Below are 19,554 nucleotides of genomic sequence, written 5' to 3'. Positions count from 1 at the left end.
ATTCCTAATACTCACCTAGCACAATGCCTGGTACATAATGCAAAGACCAACACTATCTGGCTTACTGCTGCATTCCTAATACTCACCTAGTGCAATGCCTGGCACATAATAAGTACAAAATAAATATTGGGAGACTGGATCAATAAATGAATAGTCTAAGTCCCATATTTCAACCTCAGGAAAAGGAAAGGCCAAGACTAATGAGCTTTCTCCCATAGGTCACTAGCTAGCTCTAGCTTAAACTGGAAATGCAACTAGTAGAAAATATTTTAACTACTCTCAGTAAGAAGACCTTCATAACTCTAAGAATCTAACTGCCTATACAAGATGGGATTATCCAACTTCTACTTAAACACTTTCAGAGATGACCAACTCACTGCTTTACAAGATGGCCCCTTCTGGTTTTAGGCAAGTCTAATTCAAGAGTTTTCCATATATCAAGTTGATTACTATGCAGCGAGTTAGGTAAAAGCAGCCGATCATTCTCTAGTTTGCAGTTTCAATCCATCTTCAGTAGTTCTGACATGAAAAGGCAAGGCTTTGTTTAAAAAAAAAGAATATCTTAAAAGGAAATTTTAAACTGAAGATGCAAAGGGTATCTATGCAGATGTTGAAGGAAAAGGCCTGGAGAAAAAATATATTAAACTTGTATACGGAAAGAACAATCAGCTTCATAGAGTTGAGTGTGAACAAAAAGAAGACCCATCCCCCTTGAGGCAGCCAGGCTGGAGGAGGAGACACACTAACATGGATAGGCAGACGCAAACATTACCTATCGTCAAGTATTCACCCCTGAAAGTATTCACCCCTGAGGTCCACTGCATAGTTCAGTTGGTAGTGATAGAAAACATAGATACAAAAGATACCCACATATGCAAAGGTTGGAAAAATAAGAGTCTACTATACCTCCAAATACACAAGGCTGCTAGAAATAAGGTTGAACTATAATGTCCCCTTTATCTCTTGAGACTTGCAAATTAAAAGTTCTATGTCCTGAATGATCAACCACCTAATGCATAAGTCATAATAATTCAATGTGACAAAATACCAGACGACCCATCTTTATCCTATGCATATAGACTCAATGAGGCCCAACCTCTAGTTGACAGAGGTGAATTCCACTTTTTGGAACTAGTATTACTGGGCTTCAGGTCACAAAAACAGAACACAGAGAGAAGATACATACCAGAATCTTTTCAGTGTTGAGGGAAAGCAAGGAGTCACAAGGTGGTGATCCCTTGGGTTCGCAGTCTGAGTCGTGGAAGTTCAAAAAGGATGACTCTGAAAGGCAAGCATTCTTGGTTATTCTCTACACCTTAATTTATGCTCTTAGGTGCTTAACTATGAATCAGAAACTATGAATCCACAAAACCAAAACAAGAATAGGTGTGAACAACACTAAAAGTGGCAACCAGCTGGGCACAGTGCCTTACACCTGTAATCCCAGCAACTCGGGAGGCTCGCTTGAGGCAAGGAGTTCAAGACCAGCCTGGGCAACAGCAAACCAACCAGCCTGGGTCTCAAATAGTGAGACCCTGTCTCTAGAAAACAAAAAACAGAAGTAGCAACCTGTATCCTACTTTTATAATTGGGTAATGTTTTACAGTTTGCAAGTATCTTGCACAGCCATTAGTAATGGTCCTCACCACCATTCTCAAATGAGCAAAGCCAGTGAGCTTCCTGGATGGTGAAATGAGGTTTAAATAGGTTATAACTTATCTAAAGGCAACAGGGCAGAAATAGTACTAGTACAATGCTTGTCTCAGGACACATGTGGAACTAATATTGTTGTTAAGATCCTTCAGTTGAACAATATGGGGCAGCATTTACCACAGATTAAAAAAAGAAAACACACACACAAAAGGGAGAATAAGCCAAACCAGGGAGACTTACATGTTAAAAGATACCCCCTAGGCCAGACACGGGGGCTCACACCTGTAATCCCAGCACTCTGGGAGGTCAAGGCAAGTGGATCACCAAAGGTCAGGAGTTCAAGACCAGCCTGGCCAACATGGCAAAACCCTGTCTCTACTAAAATACAAAAACTAGCCAGGCATGGTGGCAGGCGCCTGTAGTCTCAGCTACTTGGGAGGCTGAGGCAGGAGAATTGCTTGAACCCGGGAGACAGAGGTCGCAGTGAGCCGAGACTGCACCATTGCACTCCAGCCTGGGCAACAAGAGCAAAACTCTGACTTAAAAAAAAAAAAAAAGATACACACTATGAGTCCAGTATGCAACATATATAAACAACTCTTACAACTCAACGAAGACAACACAATTTACAGGCAAAGGACCTGTATAGGCCATTGAGCACATGAAAAGCTGCTGAACATCATTACTCATTACCAATTAGGGAAATGTAAATCAAACCACAATAAGGTACCTCTTCACACACACACTAGGATGGCTATAACCAAAAAGCAGAAAATAACAAGTGGTAGCAAGAATGTAGAAAACTTGGAACCCTTGTGCATTGCTGGTGGGAATGTAAAATGGTACACCAGTTATGGAAAATGTAAAATGTAAAATGGTACACCGGTTATGGAAAAGTGAATCAGAATTTCCATATGATGCAGCAATTCTTCTCCTAGGTATATACCCCAAAATTAAAAAGGGACTCAAACAAGTGTTGTGTATTCATGTTCATAGTAGCCCTAATCACAGTAGCCAAAAGGTAGAAACGGTCCAAGTGTCCATCAACAGATGAATGAATAATCAAATTGTGGTATATACAGAGTAGAATACTATTCAACTATCAAAAAATGAACTACTGATACACACTGCAACATGGAAGAACTTCCAAAACATTATGCTAAATGGAAGAAGACAGACACAAAGGGTCACTTATCATATGACTCCATCTATATGAAATGTCCAGAATAGGTGAATCCATAGAGACAGAATGCAGATTGGTGATTGCTGGGGATAGGGGAAGGAGGGAATGGGAGAAACTGCTTAACGGATAAGGGGTTTTACTTTGGAGTGTTGAAAACAACTTTAGGTGGTTGCACATAGTGAATGCCACTGAATTGTTTGCTCTAAAATGGTTAATTTTATATTAAAACATCTCACCTTGATAGATTATTGCAAAAAAAGATATGTTCTAATTCAGCAGTCATTAAAGAGCATTAAATTATGTTCAAGGAACCATCTGAGGGAGAGAATAAATTATAATATCAAAATCAGTCTGTGTCCTCAAAGAACATATAATTTAGCTAAATTCTCACATGTTGTACATGTTAACAATAAGAAGCAAGACATGAATGGCAAAGAAGCCCTGGGGTGGTGAATAATTACTGAAGCTGCAATGTTATATTTCACAAGGCATAAGCAGGGTTTAAAAGAATGGATGGAGGCTTGGCGTGGTGACTCACGCCTGTAATTCCAGCACGGGAGGCTGAGGCAGGCCGATCCCTTGAGACCAACCTGCGCAACATGGCAAAACACCATCTCTACAAAAGAAAAAATTAGCTGGGTGTGATAGTACACGCCTGTAGTCCCAGCTACCCAGAGGCTAAGATGGGAGGATCACCTGAGTCCAGGAGGTCAAAGCTGTAGTGAACCATGATCATGCCACTGCACTCCAATCTGGATGACAGAGTAAGACTCTGTCTCAAAAAAAAAAAAAAAAAAAAACACACAAGAAAGAAAGAAAGAAAAGAAAACGAAAAGAAAAGAAAAGAAAAAATAATGGATGGATTTAGACTGGGGCAGAGAAAGGGAAGGGGTATTCTGGATAGGATGATGAGTGTTACACACGAAGGTGCAAAGGCAAGGAAATGCAAAGGGCAGCGAGGAGACTCCTACTTCTACTCCCTGGCTAGAGAAGGGAGTTTGTGTTGGAAAAGAAAAAGTATGAGTTTGGAAGGTGAGGGGTCAGACTGCAGAAAGTCTGATCTGAACCCCAGGGAAAGGTTTTAGTCCCACAAGAATGAAGATAGTAATGGTTCCTGGCAGATGGTTGGAGAATAATGACTCGATGAAAGATATTTTGGAAATTTACACATTTATAACCTGTTTCTCCTGCCTTTTCTAAGCTAAGAAAACTTAGCTTACTTACTATATGCCAGGCACTGTGCTAAGCAATGTGTATACATGGCCTTATTCTAAAAATCCCTCTCCTTTGTGGAATCCATTTCAGTTTCAATAAATATATACCTACATAATTTTAAAAGGCTGCACAGCATTCCATAATATGGAACTTAACCATACTTTTATCATTGGATATTTAGGATGTCCCTACTTTTTTCTTAATACGAACGGTATTTCAGTAAGCATTCTTGACCTATATTTTTGAAAATGTACCCACTTATAATAGATTCCAACAAATAAAATTGTCAAGTCAAAGGGTGTACACAATTTTAATATTTTCATACATATTGTCCCATTTCCTTCCTAGCATATAATAACAATTTCATTCCCACTAGCAGTTTGAGAAGGTCCATTTCCCTCCAGAGTACTGACATTCTTTTTGTCTTTCCCAATCTGAACATAGCACTAATAAAGTTAAACTTTTGGTTTATTGGCCATTTGTATCTCCTCTTTTATAAATCACTTATATCCTCTGCTCATTTTTAAGTCATCTAAACCTATCCTTGCATAAGGTATTGAAAAAAATTCCTAATTATCTATTTTCCAAATGGTTAGCCAGTTGTCCCAGCACCACTTGTTAAATTATCAATTTGAATGCCACCTTTATAATACATTATAGACATTAGGATCTGTTTCTACACTTTCTTTTAAAGGAAATCTTTAAGAGTATTTAAATCCAGCTATAGTAACCAAAACAGCATGGTACTGGCATAAAAACAGACACACAGACTAACGGAACAAAATAGAGAACCCAGAAACAAATCCACACGCCTACAGTGAACTCATTTTTGACAAAGGTGCCAAGAATACACACAGGGGAAGGCAGTCTCTTCAATAAATGGTGCTGAGAAAACTGAATATCCATATGCAAAAGAATGAAACTAGACTCCTATCTCTCACCATATACAGAATGAAATCCAAATGGATTAAAGACTTAAATCCAAGACCTCAAACTATGAGACTACTACAAGAAAACACTGGGGAAGCTCTCCATGATATTCGTCTGGGTAAAGATCTCTTGAGCAACACCCACAAACACAGGCAACCAAAGCAAACAAGGACAAATGGGATCACATCAAGTTAAAAAGCTTCTCCACAGCAAAAGATACAAGCAACAAAGTGAAGAGACAACCCACAGAATGAGAGAAAATATTTGCAAACTACCCCTCTGACAAGCAATTAATAACCAGAATATATAAGGAGCACAAACAACTCTATAGGAAAAAATGTAATAATCCAAAGAAAAAATGGGGAAAGACTTGAATAGACATTTCTCAAAAGAAGACATACAAAAGGCAAACAGGCATATGAAAAGGTGCTCAACATCACTGATCATCAAAAAATGCAAATCAAAACTACAATGAGATATCATCTCACCCCAGTTAAAATGGTGTATATTGCAAAAGACAGGCAATAACAAATGCTGGTGAGGATATGGAGAAAGGGGAACCCTTGCACACTGCAGTGAGAATGTAAATTAGCAGAACCACGATAGAGAACAGTTTGGAGGTTCCCCAAAAAACTAAAAATTGAGCTACCATATGATCCAGCAATCCCACTGCTGGGTATATACCCAAAAGACAGGAAATTAGTATATGGAAGAGATATCTGCAATCCTGTATTTGCTGCAGCACTGTTTACAATAGCTAAGATTTGTTAGCAACCTAAGTGTTTATCAACAGACGAATGGATAAAGAAAATGTGGAGTACTACTCAGCCATAAAAAACAATGAGATCAGCCTGTAATCCCAGCACTTTGGGAGGCCGAGGTGGGTGGATCACCTGAGGTCAGGAGTTCAAGACCAGCCTGGCCAACAAGGTGAAACCCTGTCTTTACTAAAAATACAAAAATTAGCTGGGCCTGGTGGCAGGCACCTGTAATCCCAGCTACTCAGGAGGCTGAGGCAGGAGAATCGCTCGAACCCAGGAGGCAGGGGTTGCAGTGAGCCAAAATCACGCCATTGCACGCCAGCCTAAGCGACAAGAACAAGACTCCATCTAAAAAACAAAAAACAATGAGATCCAGTCATTTGCAACAACATAGATAGAACTGGAGATCATTATGTTCAGTGGAATACCCCAAGCACAGAAAGACAAACTGTATGTTCTCACTTATTTGTAGGATCTAAAAATCAAATCAATTGAACTCATGGACATAGAGAGTGGAAGGATAGTTATCAGAGGCTGGGAAGTATAGTAGGGGAATGGCGGGGAGGTGGTGATGGTTACAAAAAACCCCAGAAAGAATGAATAAGACCTCCTATTTGATAGCACAAAAGGATGACTATAGTCAATAACAACTTAATTGTGTATTTTAAAATAACTTAAAGAATGTATTTGGATTGCAACTCAAAAGATAAATGCTTGAGGGGATGCATACTCCCCCAATTCTTCATGATGTGCTTACTTCACATTACATGCTGGTATCAAAACATCTCATGTATTCCATAAATACATACAACTAATATCCATGTACCCATAAATTTTTTTTAAATAAGTTAAAAAACATTTTTTTAAGATTTAAGTGCAACTTCAGCAACAGCGCTAACAAATGTCCAATCTCTGCATGGATATTTACATTTTTAAAAATTACAGTAGTATTTCATGTTCATGTTCATTGTAGAAAATATGAAATATACAGAAATTGCAGAACATAAATAAAAATCATTTAGAATGGCATCATTGAGAACCACTGAAAATTTTGGTATACATAATAAAAAGTGGTAATTCTGAAATCAGACAGTCTGGATTTGAATTCCTACTCTCTGCTACTACTTTCTGGCTCTCAGCCACTGTAATCTTCCAGTTTCATTTGCAAAATACGTTCAATAATAGTATCAACTTCTCAGGGTGGTTGTAATATTTAAATAAGGAAGTATATGAAAAGCATATGGTACAGTTTCTGACACACAGGAAGAGCTCAAAAAAAATGTTACCTACCACTATCGTCATTAGGATAATGTGAGAATGGAATGAGATCCACTGCTTAGTAACCTGTCCTCTTAACTCAGTAATATAATGTAAATGTTTTCCCATTTGATAAAATTTTATTTTCCTTTTTTTGAGACAGGGTCTCACTCTGACACCCAGGTTAGAGTGCAGTGGCACAATCTTGGCTAACTGCAGCATTGACCTCAGCATCCCTAGTAGCTGGGAACACAGGTGTCCACCACCACACCTGGCTAATTTTTCATTTTTATTTTTTGTGGAGACAGGGTCCCACTGTGTTGCCCAGAATGGTCTCGAACACTTGGGCTCAAGCAATCCTCTCGCCTCAACTTCCCAAAGAGTACTGGGATTACAGGCATGAATCACTGCACCTGACTTAAATTTTCTCCTAATTACTTAAACTTAGGATTATATATCACTTTTCATTTAATATTTTTAAAATAAATTTTTAGTTCTCTATAAGAAACTTTTGTTTCTACACTTTCTAATCCCTTATGATCTATTTGTTTTGATTTCAGTATCACATTGTTTCAATTATTGTAGCCTCACAATAAATAAATGTTTTTTGGTTTTTATTATTTTAAATTGATACATAATAATTGTACATATGGGGTAGAGGGTGATATCTTGATACACAATACATACATTTTAATATAAAGCAAAACCATTATCAATTTTATTCCAAAACTTTCTTGGCTATTTGTATAAACATTCTTTCTTCAGATAAACTTCAGTTTTTTAAGTTCCAAAACAAAAAATCTCTTTATGATTTGTGTTAGGATGGCATTAAAATTGTAGATTAATAGAAGAAATACTTCTTTATAAAATTTTATCTTTTAAAATATTTTATTAAACTATGTGACACTTCATACATTTTATATAGGATTTACATGTGATTTTTTTTAATTGGGTTGATAACTATTGACTCAATACATATTTGTTGAGCATCTACTATGTTCCCATCACTGTGTTAGCCTCTACTGAGCAAAACCAGAAATGACCCTTCTTCTACCTAGAGATTATAGTTCCCTGTGGGAAAACTGATAGCAATCAAAGTACACAAAGAAACATAAACCAACAACAGTGTGAAAGCTACATATGACAGCACAGTAGGAAGACGTGGCCTGGTCAGCTTCCTGAGGACATGAATAATATCAGCTAACACACAGTTACCTTGTACAGGCAACCTTCAAATCCCCATTTCAAAGATGAGGAAAATGAACCCGAGGAACTTACAGTAATCTTCCTGAGGCTACCCTCTAGGAAAGCAGTGGAGGCCTCCCTGAACCAAGGCAGTCTAGTTCTGGAGTCTGTGCTCTTAGCCATGAATAAGTGAACGGGCGACCTGAAGGAAATTAAGAATTTCACCATAGGAGGCTACGGCACTGGGAGAGCAGTCAGGCAGAAATACCAGCACGTGGTAAATCCTTTGTCTAACTGCCTAGTGCTGAATATTTTATCTGCCCACATTATTGAACTCTTTACAGCCCTATTAATGTCTCCATTTATTCAGTTGATAACTATATTATCTGCATGTAATTTTATCAAGGTCTTTTAAAATATTTATATTCATTTAGCATCTTATTATACTAGATGAAACTTCCAAAAAGTGCTCAATAACGCCAGTGATCAACAAGCACTCCTGCTTATTCCTGACATTAATACTTCATTTAATAACTAAGATTTCATCAACGTTTGATAAAACTTTTTCATCTAACATTTATCAACCTCTAGTGGAAAGCTGCTCTGTGGAGGCTATGAGTTGAGACTGATGTACATTCTTTTCTTTCTTTTCTTTCTTTTCTTTCTTTTTCTTTTCTTTCTTTTCTTTCTTTTCTTTCTTTTTTTCTTTTCTTTTCTTTTCTTTCTTTTCTTTTCTTTTCTTTTCTTTTCTTTTCTTTTCTTTTCTTTTCTTCTTTTCTTTTCTTTTATTTTCTTTTCTTTACCAGAAACTTTAAATCAGGAGAGCTTGCTGACCTTTACCAAGCATCTTTTGAGATTTATTTAGATGTTTCTATGATTTTTCTCCTTTGGCTTATGAACCAATTAATTTTTTCAAGTTGAACCATCTGTGTACTTCTAAAACAAACTCTGATTGAGGTAGATTATTCTTTTAATTGCTTGCTGGTTTCAATTTACTAATATTTTACTTAAAATTTTTATAACTATGTATGTATCTTCTAAGGTCTGCAATAGAGAAATAGTTGCTAGAGTTAAAACTATAGTTGTTTGGAACAGGAGGTTAAATTTGTTCTTCAATCTTAAAATATGTAACTCACAATGGCTTTAATTACTTTACTATCATACATGATTATATTAAAGGATAACTACATAATATAATAAATAATTACAGCCCAACCAGCAGTACGTAAATAGTATAAATTTCCTTGGATAGGAAAAGCATTTTTCTTCCTTGCTTACGCTGTACAAGTAAAATTAGTGCTGATTACTACAGAAACCATGTGAAAATGCATCACAGAATTCTATCTTGTTCTTCTACATCATCTCCGGACATTTCTTCATTGCGTCAGAGTTTAACTCCTTAGCAGAGATTTCTGCACAGTTGTCTCTTCGTTCTCACGGCCTCTAGAGCTCCGCATACGCCTCTCATTCACAAATGACACTCGCACCTGCTCCCTCTTTCTGTGGTCACCTCATCAGACTTATCTATTTTATTCTTTTTTGTTTTTTTTAATCACTTAAGAATTTGTTCTCCTGCAGGGGGCGGAGGGGCTTTTTTTTATTGTGGTTAAAAAAAACACACACACACACATCAGATAAAAGCAACCACGTTAGCCATTTTTAGGTTGTATGGTTCGGTAGTATTAGGTATATGTGCACTGATGTGAAACAGACCTCCAGAACTTCTTAAACATCCTTTTTTAAAAAAACAACTCTTGGGTCTATTTCTCAATTCCACTGCTGCTCTATTTCTAATTCACTTATACCAGCTTTGCTGTATTTAGGCCTTCTAATTTCCCTTATTACCTCTTCTCGCAGCTCAACTTCAGTATCTAGTTCATTTATTCCCTTTCTTCTTAGCATTAAACTAAGAAGGCAGGGTGGGTTTAAGCAGGAGGTGACATCACTAACAGGTGTCTGAGGAGAGAAGGGGCAAGCGGAGCAGGGGGCAGGTGGGAGGCCATGGCCAGTAAAAATGAGCAAAGTCTGAATGGCGGCAGCAGCCATTGAGTTGAAACAGAGGGTCACAGTCTAAAGGATACAGCAAGTAAAAAGGACAAGGCCTTGAGGAAGAATTAGGCACAGACAGAGGGAAAAGACACAGGTTTCCAGTTTGTGCAATGAAGGAAGAAGTGGTGCCATCAACAGAAACAGGGAGTTTAAGAGGAAGAGAGGTTTTAGAGGGAAGTCAAGAGCTAACTTTGGGTTTGAGTTAAGTGATCATACTGGAAGCCGTCTAGCATGTAGTTAAGAAAGTCCAGAGAAAGGTAAATGCTACAGATATGGATGTGATGATTTGATAATCATTAACTTACGGTGGATGATAAGCTGAGACTGTGAGTATAATCTCTAAGAAAGCTTAGGAAGCTTACGTTTAATAAGAGAAGAGTTGACCCTGGTGAAGATGAACATTTAAGAGATAGTGGGAGAATCAACTTAGCAATTTATCTTTTGTTAAAAGAGCTATCCATTTCTTTGGAAGGTTCTACATCTGGGCCATAAAGCTGGACATAGTTATTGTAATGATTTTCATATTTATTTACTTGCTTATTCCTCAAGCCAAACACTTGTTTCTTCTCATTTTTCTTGATTAGGCTTGCTAGATAACTGTCTAATCTTAAGCTATATTTTCAAAGAACTAGGTCTTATAATTAATTCTAGTATTTCCCTGACTTCAAACTTAATTAATTAGTTTGAAGGCAATGTAACAGTGGTTCAGGGCAGGGCTATGGAGTCAGACTAACCCAGATCAGACGCTTCCCTGGCTGTTTGACTTACAGCAAGTCCTTTAGTACGTCTTAGCCTCAGCTCCTTCATCTGTAAAACAGAAATAACCACCCCCAGGTACCTTCACAGGGCTACTGTAAAGAATAAAGGTACAAAGCTCTGTGCATAGAAAAGGATTGTTAAATGTTAGTGTATGCTTATAGGCTAAAATCATAGAGTTTTTCTGTTAAATTTTTCTATCTACTTTCTTTAAGCTTATCTTGGCCTTCACAGTACTTCCCAGCTTCCAAATGCCTCTACAAACCTTATTTCTTTTGATTCTCCATCCTCCAAGGTAGGTACAAGGCACATCATGCCCACTGTACTCATGGGGAAATAAACTCAAGGTTAATGAACATGTTTAAGGTCACAAAACAAAGACATAGCACAGCCGGGTCTCACCACAGCAATGAAGAACACGGTACATTTGTCACAACTCCTTCTGCCAATGCTGGGTCCTAGTAAGAACAATTTAGGTATAGCAGTGTCTTGAAACTTCTTTCCTCTCCTCCTAAACCTCACACACAACTGACCTTAAGAAGAGCAGTTTTGGCACAGTGACGAGGACAAAAGCTAACCATAGAAGGTCCAAGAGAAAGTGGAGTAGTGGAGGCAGTCCATATGAACATCTCCTTTGAGGAATTCTGCTGTAAAAGGAGGCAGATGGATGGGGCAGCGGCTGGAGGGATGTGTGGTCATCTTGGTTGCTTGTCTTTTCAGGACAGTAGTTATTAAGACCATCTGTATGCTGATGGAAGACAAGAGGAAATGACAGACAGTGAACAGAGAGCTGAACTAGGCAGAGGCACTGGCCATTCAGCCACCACAACAGCACAGAAAGCAAAATCAACCAGTCCATCCGCTGGCCGGCCAGCAGCTGGGGTCGTGGGGAGCAAGGAAGTTGTTTTCTCACTGCTTCTTTCTTAGTCAAATAAGATGACAGTCATCACCTCCAAGGAAGGAGAGAAGGTGACACTGGCAGTAGCATGTATTTCTCACACATCCATGTGTGTGAGAAAACTGACTGAAAGCTTATAAGCAGCAAACCCATGGCCAATTTAGAAGGAAATCAATATCTGCTGGGTAGCATTCATCACTCGACCACCTAGTTATAACAGACGGTACACTGAGCTACTTGAATATAAGGATGACTGGGCTTTTCCCTAGGATAGGCTACAACTTATTTATTGACAGTCCTAATCCCAGGTACAGGGTAAACCTGGGAAGAATTCTTGTGGCTGGAAGAACTACCTGAAGGGCAGGTGGCTATGTGGTATCAACTTGTAGTGTTGCTTTTATCAATTTCTGCACATATAAGACAACCATAAGTGGCCGGGCACGGTGGCTCATGCCTGTAATCCCAGCACTTCGGGAGGCCAAGGCAGGCAGATCATGATCACGAGGTCAGGAGATCAGGACCATTCTGGCTAACACGGTGAAACCCCGTTTCTACTAAAAATACAAAAAAATTAGCCGGGCGTGGTGGCGGGCACCTGTAGCCCCAGCTACTTGGGAGGCTGAGGCAGGCGAATGGTGTGGACCCGGGAGGCAGAGCTTGCAGTGAGCCAAGATCACGCCACTGCACTCCAGCCTGGGCAACAGAGCAGGACTCCATTTCAAAAAAAAAATACAACCACAGTTGACATCGTATACTACATTGCTCAATGGCCCCAAAATATAGTCCCAAGTGGTAAATTCCTTTTAGAGTGTAATAACAGACAAAATGCTCTGAAGAATTTATATGCTTCATTTAATGAAATGAAATATTCATCAGTACCTGAGATGTGTTATCGTAAAGCAAACTGAAAATAGAGACTGCCTGCTGAGTATTAAATTATAAAGTAAACATATAATTAATCCATTGGAACCAAGGATCCACAAAAGCCATCTTAAAGAGACAGAAGTTTTGTTTTGTTTTGTTTTTTAATAAAGCTTGAATGTAATCGAATCAAAGGTATCTTAACCCACATACAAATATTAACACATGTAAAGAATCAAAAGAAAAGGAATTCACTGCACAGGATGGAAAAAAAAGGCACAGTAGCAAATTACATGAACAGAACAGAAGAAGGATGCCTAACCAACAAACCGGGTGGCCAGGCCTTCCCCATAAAGGGCAGTTACTTAGCGTTAAGTTTATAAACTAGACTGAAGATGCATCAGATGCTCAAAGTGACACATACTTTTAAGAGCTAAAAGCTTTCTCATAAGCCCACACATACTGGCAGACAACGTCAACTCCACAGGGAATGCTGAAGCACAGCTAGGCACTGACATGAAAAGATTAGTCACAAGGGAACACAGAGTCACTGAGAACATCGCAAACACCAGCAGGGAAAAGTTGCAAGAGACGACAACTGGTCCTCTCTTGTAGAGGTGGTCCTGACATGCACCAACTGATTCCTAAGTGAAAGTCTATGGAAAGAATGCCAGCACATGTGCAGTGTAAGTCCACTGCATGGTGCTGGACCCTAAATCAGATATAAAGACAGGCAAAACAGTTCCCAAATGAAACCAGTGTTAGCATGGAATGAGACTATCGGCAATCTTAAAAACAGACAGCTATTGATTTTGGTTCTTTCTGATTATGTAAGTTGTTCAGCTTATGAAAATGTATTGAGTTATCTACACTTAGGACATATGCACTTTCCTGTATATATGTTGTATTTTGATGAAAAAGTAAAACCAAAACATAAGAAAAGGAAAATGTCGGAAAGCATTCACCCAAAGTTAAAAGTATTAAAATTCTGCTACTTTGATAAATCGTGTATTTATTCTATCTGCAAGATAAGATGAGCCCAAATAAAATGACCTCTTTAAAACAACCCACTGTGAAAGGGAGAAGTTTTAAAAGTTAGTCATGTATTTATCGAGTGCAATGAAGCTAACCTGTCTGTACACTGAGTGGTGCACATTGAAGAGCCTTGACTTTCCTTCAGTCATGCTCCAGGTAGGTTCTAAAACCCAAGCCACATAACTTTTGCCTCCATCTAGAGATTAAAAAATAATAATTAACCCTTATCACCTGAAGCTGAACAGGTTTAGCAATGTGTAGATCTTTTAAAAGGTAGATGTAACTCTTAATGACAACAGATATATGTGAAAAAGTGAATGATAGGCTGCCATCATCATAGGGCTTCTGCTATAAAATGCTACTTCTAAACCAGAGGATTTTCTGAAAGATGCTGTTCAGTGAGTAAAAGGGAAATACCCTCTGGCAATGCCACAGGGCCCAGGATGTGGCAAGATCACAATCTCTTCATCACTCTGTGCCTCAGTCTCTGAGCACAGCGACTTTGCCCTGGCAAATTTACTCAGGTACGCCTTGAAAAACAAGACGTGAAAAGGTCTGCCATGAAACTATGTATGATGACAAACACAGAAAATCAGAGCCAGGAGACGAAAGGATTGACCAAATGCACTCACAGTAATGGTTACCACAGTTGCTATGACTGAGCACAAAATGTGGTTCTCAACTTCCTCATAGAGCAAAAAAGGAAATAGCTCTCATATCATAAGTTTCCTTCTGTTGATTCTCTCCCATCTCTAGGCATAGCAATGATCTATGTGCTGTGAGCGGAAAGACTGACTTCATGTATTTAAATGGCCAATTCCTTAATTAAGAAAGCTACCATACACACCGACAATCTCAGTGTTACCAATTTTGTCAAAAACACAGAGCTAGGTTCACAGCTACTTCCTTATTTTTCTGGCAGTTCACAATTTCCCAAATCGGACAGACAGACTCTAAATGCCTTTTCCCATAAAGAACTGTGGAAAAATAGAATAAACGCAATTCTGGGTTCATTAATTTCAACAAACTAAAGAAAATTAAGACATCAAGTACAGGGCTGCATCACTCAAGAGCAGTGAAAAAAGGCTGAAGGCATTGGAAAAAAGATTCTCACAAACTCACTGTTCTTGTTACTACTACATTTTCAAGACAAGAGGAGAAAACAAAAGTATTTTTAAAACAACTTATAGAAATGCATATGCTTGAACCATAAAATACACCTTCTACTGTCTGTAAAGAGTATAAAGATATAATTTAATACATGATGCATACTACATTTGAAAGAGATACAGTTTAGCTTTGGTAAGAAGAGCAGAGGGGCCCGGTGTGGTGGCTCACGCCTGTAATCCCAGCCTTTTAGGAGGCCAAGGTGGGCGGATCACAGGTCAGGAGTTCCAGACCAGCCTGGCCAACATGGTGAAACCCCGTCTGTAGTAAAAATACAAAAAATTAGTTGGGCTTGGTGGCAGGCGCCTGTAATTCCAGCTACTTGGGAGGCTGAGGCAGGAGAATCGCTTGAACCCAGGAGGCGGAGGTTGCAGTGAGCCAAGATCACGCCACTGCACTCCAGCCTGGGTGACAGGGTGAGACTCCATCTCAAAAAAAAAAGAAAAGCAAAGAACCTGAATTTTTAAATCAATGAACAAGTTACAATTTCACAAGACCTTAATTCACCAAATCTATAAAATTAGAGTGGCAAATTAAGATACATCTAAGATCACTCCAAATCTCACTCTATCCAAGTCTCAGTTCAAATGTCTCCTTACCAGAAGCCATCCCAGACCACCTCTTAAAGTAGCACCTGCACACTGCTCTTTATCCTGTCACACTGCTTTATTTTCAAGGCATGTATTACTAGGCCCTACTATATAGAGTCATGCGCCACATAATGATTTGGCTGATGATGGACTACATATCTATGAGAATGGTCCCATAAGACAGTAATACTGCATTTTTACTGTACATTTTCTATATTTAGATATACAAACACTTGTCACTATGTTACAACTGCCTACAGTATTCAGTATAGTAACATGCTACAGGTCTGTAGCCTGGGAGCAACAGGCTATACCATACAACCAAGGTGTGTAATGGGCTATTGCATCTAGGTCTGTGTAAACACTCTTTGATGTTTGCAACATGATGAAATCGCCTAACGACACATTTCTCAAAACATATCCTGTTGTTAAATGGTACGTAACTATACTTATTTCTTCCCTCATCAAGACACAGGATCCACAGTAGGAACTCAGTCAGCTGTGTTGCATCACCAGGGTCCAGAATACTAAGTAGCATCTAGTAGGTATACAAATACTTTTTCAATGAAAGAACAGACCCATTCTAGCCATGCAGTTCAAAATACTATGTTCGGTGAAGCATCCTTGTATTTGTAGTCAAATACAAAATTCTAACAGTGATTTAAGAATGTAACTTTCAACAAAGCTTGAAGGTATAGGACTTTATCATTAATATTAGTAAGAAATTACACTAATATGCAACAATTACTGGAGATAACACACAAATGGCCAGGTCAGGTTCAAATCCTGGCTCCACTCTTCACTGTGTAACCTTAACTTTTCTGTCTCAGTTTGTAAAATGGGAATTAAAAACAGCATTGGCCAGGCATGGTGGCTCACGCCTGTAATCCCAACACTTTGGGAGGCTGAGGTGGAAGGACTGCTTGAGTCCAGGAGTTTGACCAACCTAGGCACAACATAGCCAGACCCTGTCTCTACAGAAAAAAAAAAAAAAAAAATAGCGGGGCATGGTGGCACACGTCTGTAGTCCTAGCTACTTGGGAAGCTGAGGCAGGTGGATGGCTTCAAATCAGGAATTCGAGGCTGTGAGCTATGATAGCACCACTAAACTACCTCCGGGGAAACAGAGCAAGAGCCTGTCTCTAAAAAAATAGAAAACAACAACAGCACCTACTTCAGTATCAAAAGGATTAAAAAAGATTGCAGAGTGTTTATGACGATGTAACTAAAAAAGTGAGGAAAGAATTGGAAAAATACTTCTGTTATTTCCTTCTACAGTTACAAATTAAAGATAGGGCTTTGAAAACAGGAATTTTACTTTTATTTTTAAAATATGTACAATACAGTGTTCCTTTTTTTTAAATATTATTTTCTCTACAAGTAAACAGAGAAGACAAATTTGTGGTTATATATGCTTTTCAAGTAAAAAGGTAAAAATAAACAAAATCAAAAATAAAAAGGTAACAGTAAAAATGTGGAGTAGAAAATGTTAAAAGGGGGAACGGGAAACATGCAAAGCTCAGGCTGAGACATATGGCACCAGAGGGGCATCCATGCCTGTAACCTCTGTAGTGGATCTGGGTAGGACTCAGCCCACTGAGCAATTAGGCTGTTCCCTGGGACCTGGATTCCATGTGATGGTGGTGTGTATAGCTGGGTCAGCCATTACCAGTGTGTTGTTTTTGGACTGGTGGGCTCCCACCAGCCACTGTCCTTGTATGTACAATCACTGGCAGTTCTGTCTCAAGGGAATACACATACTGCTTGTAAGAAGCTATGCAGATTTAAATTTAGACCCAAGCAGGCATCAGCTCACCCATTTGAACCTGAAAGCTGTGGGAAAGATTCTGAAAAGTGGTTGAGCTGCTGTGCTTGTCCTCAGTATATGTGCCGGATTGATATGAACAGGTTTGTGGCTGGACAGGCAAGCAAGAGACGATGGCATGATCAATGCTTAGTAAAGCCAAGTCTGTATGATTCTGAAGAACTGACTAGTTCTGGATCCTGACATTTGTCTAGACCCTAATGTTGCTCAAATGAGTCTCCAGATACAGAGCATCAGCTGCCCCTCAGGCTATGGCATGGTTAGTTGTAAATCCTGAATTCATCCCCACATCCTAGGACAGAGAAGAAATGAAGCAGGTTTCATAGGGTCCAGCTTCTACACAGTTGTCCAGGGCGAAGAGGGAGAAATGAGAAGTATTTCAGTAGCCCCTACAACAACAGAGATGGCTTTTGTCGCATACTGCAGCCAGGAAAGCTGAGTGAAACAGCTGGAGCTCCAGGTAGTTGATTCTGGAAATGACTTATTGGGTGGCCACAGCGGCAGCTGCCCGCCTTTAGCACCTGTTGGCAGCTACTCGCACAGCCAGAGGAGGTGATCTGAAAGACTCAGGTCATTCATTTGCAACAGTACATTTTAAATTCCAAGCTAGAAAAAATAAGTACTACATGGGAGAGAGAAAAAGAAGGTAGAAACATCTAAATAAATTATGTTTAAAGCTTCATGATACAGTGTTCATCCTCCAGGGAAAAATCATAATACAAGTCAGAGCTGGCTTGAACAAGGGTTCTTAAATACTGGTGGTTAGCCTGACGCCAAAGAATCAAATGAGGCACTGACATCAATAATACCAATAGATTTCATTGTATTAATCAATATATACCTTCTACTGTCTAAACGCTGGGGCTCCTTTAGCCAGTAAGTACCACATGACCAAAAGAGAAAGGGAAATTTACCCAACATGCACCATATGCAAGTAAATACTACAGATGTGGTTTGCCTACCTACAACAACTTAGTGGTTAAGACAAAGGTTTTGTCTGGAGCCCGACTACATGGATTCCTCCTTTGGCAGCTGTGGGATCTCAAGAAGATGACAATTTCACTATGTTTCAGTTTGTTCACCTGAGAAAATGAGCCACCATCTAATGAGGTGGTTGTTTTTCTGACAGACTAATATACTAGGCTCATAGACCTAAAGCACTTAGAACAGCACCTGGCATACAGCAAGCACTCAATATATGTCGACTACTTCTCATTTCCCTCACAGCACCCTCGTGAGGAAAATAAAACCCCACAATTAGGTGAACAGTGCTTTCCACTTACAGAGGAGGCATTTTACAAAGACAGGTAATTCACTAGCTCAGAGATACAGAAAGTGACAGAGGTAAGTAAACGCCATTCGTTTTCCACTGTGCAAGGCTAGCCGTGTTATGCTGTTACCAGCTACCGCCTACTGCAAAATAAAAAAGTCACATACCTCTCAGTGAGTGACACTTCCTCAAGGAAGTCAGATTGTGCTAAAAGGAAATCAGATTGTGCTAATCTTGATGTCTCATCTCAACTAAAAAAAAAAAAAAGTATTGTTTTCCCAGGTACACAATGCTAAAGAAAACCGCTGCCAAGTCTTAAAAGCAACCATCTCCTAGTGAGTTTGCTAGACCCAGGCCTTTCCCGAAGCAAGCCATAAGGGAACTCACATAGAGAATGGGGAAAGAGAAAGGGAGGGGATTGATGGGTAAAAAGACTCACGACAGAACTTCAAAACAAAAAAAAATGTACACATGTATTTTGTCCCAGAGGCATCTGCTATTATTTATTAAACTGAAGCCAATAGCGCCCATTCTTAATGAATGAGCTGGCGTAGCTCCAATACACACAGGGCACTGACACAGAGGCTCAAGGCCTGCAGGGGCCTTCTTTCACTCTGGGGGACACCTGACAGATCGCAGGTTAATCTTAAACAACTGGAAGCAAGATGTCAAAGAGCAGATAAGAAGGGCTTGCTCTTCTTTTCCATTCCAGGGATCGAATTTTTAGGAACTGTTTTATACGAGACATTAACCCAGGAGATCAGGAAACCTGATTTCCAGGCCTAAGATGGGCCAGGCGTCTCCCTACCGGGGCGGGCTCCGCAAGACGCCGGGCTGGGTGCTCATTCGCCCGGCCCTCCCTCGCCCCCTCGGCATCCTCGGGAGGCCGGCGGCGGGAACAGGGCTGTCCCGGGCCACC

The 19,554-nt window shown here is 39.5% G+C and overlaps 1 protein-coding gene across 1 annotated transcript in view; it reads right to left on the bottom strand.

Annotated features, from left to right (window-relative positions):
- The window catches only part of TTC13 (tetratricopeptide repeat domain 13), an 81,029-nt gene extending 67,097 nt beyond the window's left edge, over positions 1 to 13,932 (bottom strand). The window contains exons 1-2 of the mRNA XM_011933434.1: positions 13,879 to 13,932; positions 1,187 to 1,309 (exon numbers count right to left, since the gene is read on the bottom strand). Of these exons, the coding sequence (XP_011788824.1) occupies positions 1,187 to 1,309; positions 13,879 to 13,932 (177 nt within the window). The remainder of the gene's footprint in view (positions 1 to 1,186; positions 1,310 to 13,878) is intronic.
- Positions 13,933 to 19,554: the final 5,622 nt, after the last annotated feature.

This window comes from Colobus angolensis, unplaced genomic scaffold (assembly GCF_000951035.1).
Source record: "Colobus angolensis palliatus isolate OR3802 unplaced genomic scaffold, Cang.pa_1.0 Scaffold126, whole genome shotgun sequence".
NCBI lineage: Eukaryota > Metazoa > Chordata > Mammalia > Primates > Cercopithecidae > Colobus > Colobus angolensis.
This window is presented reverse-complemented; position numbering and strand designations above follow the sequence as displayed.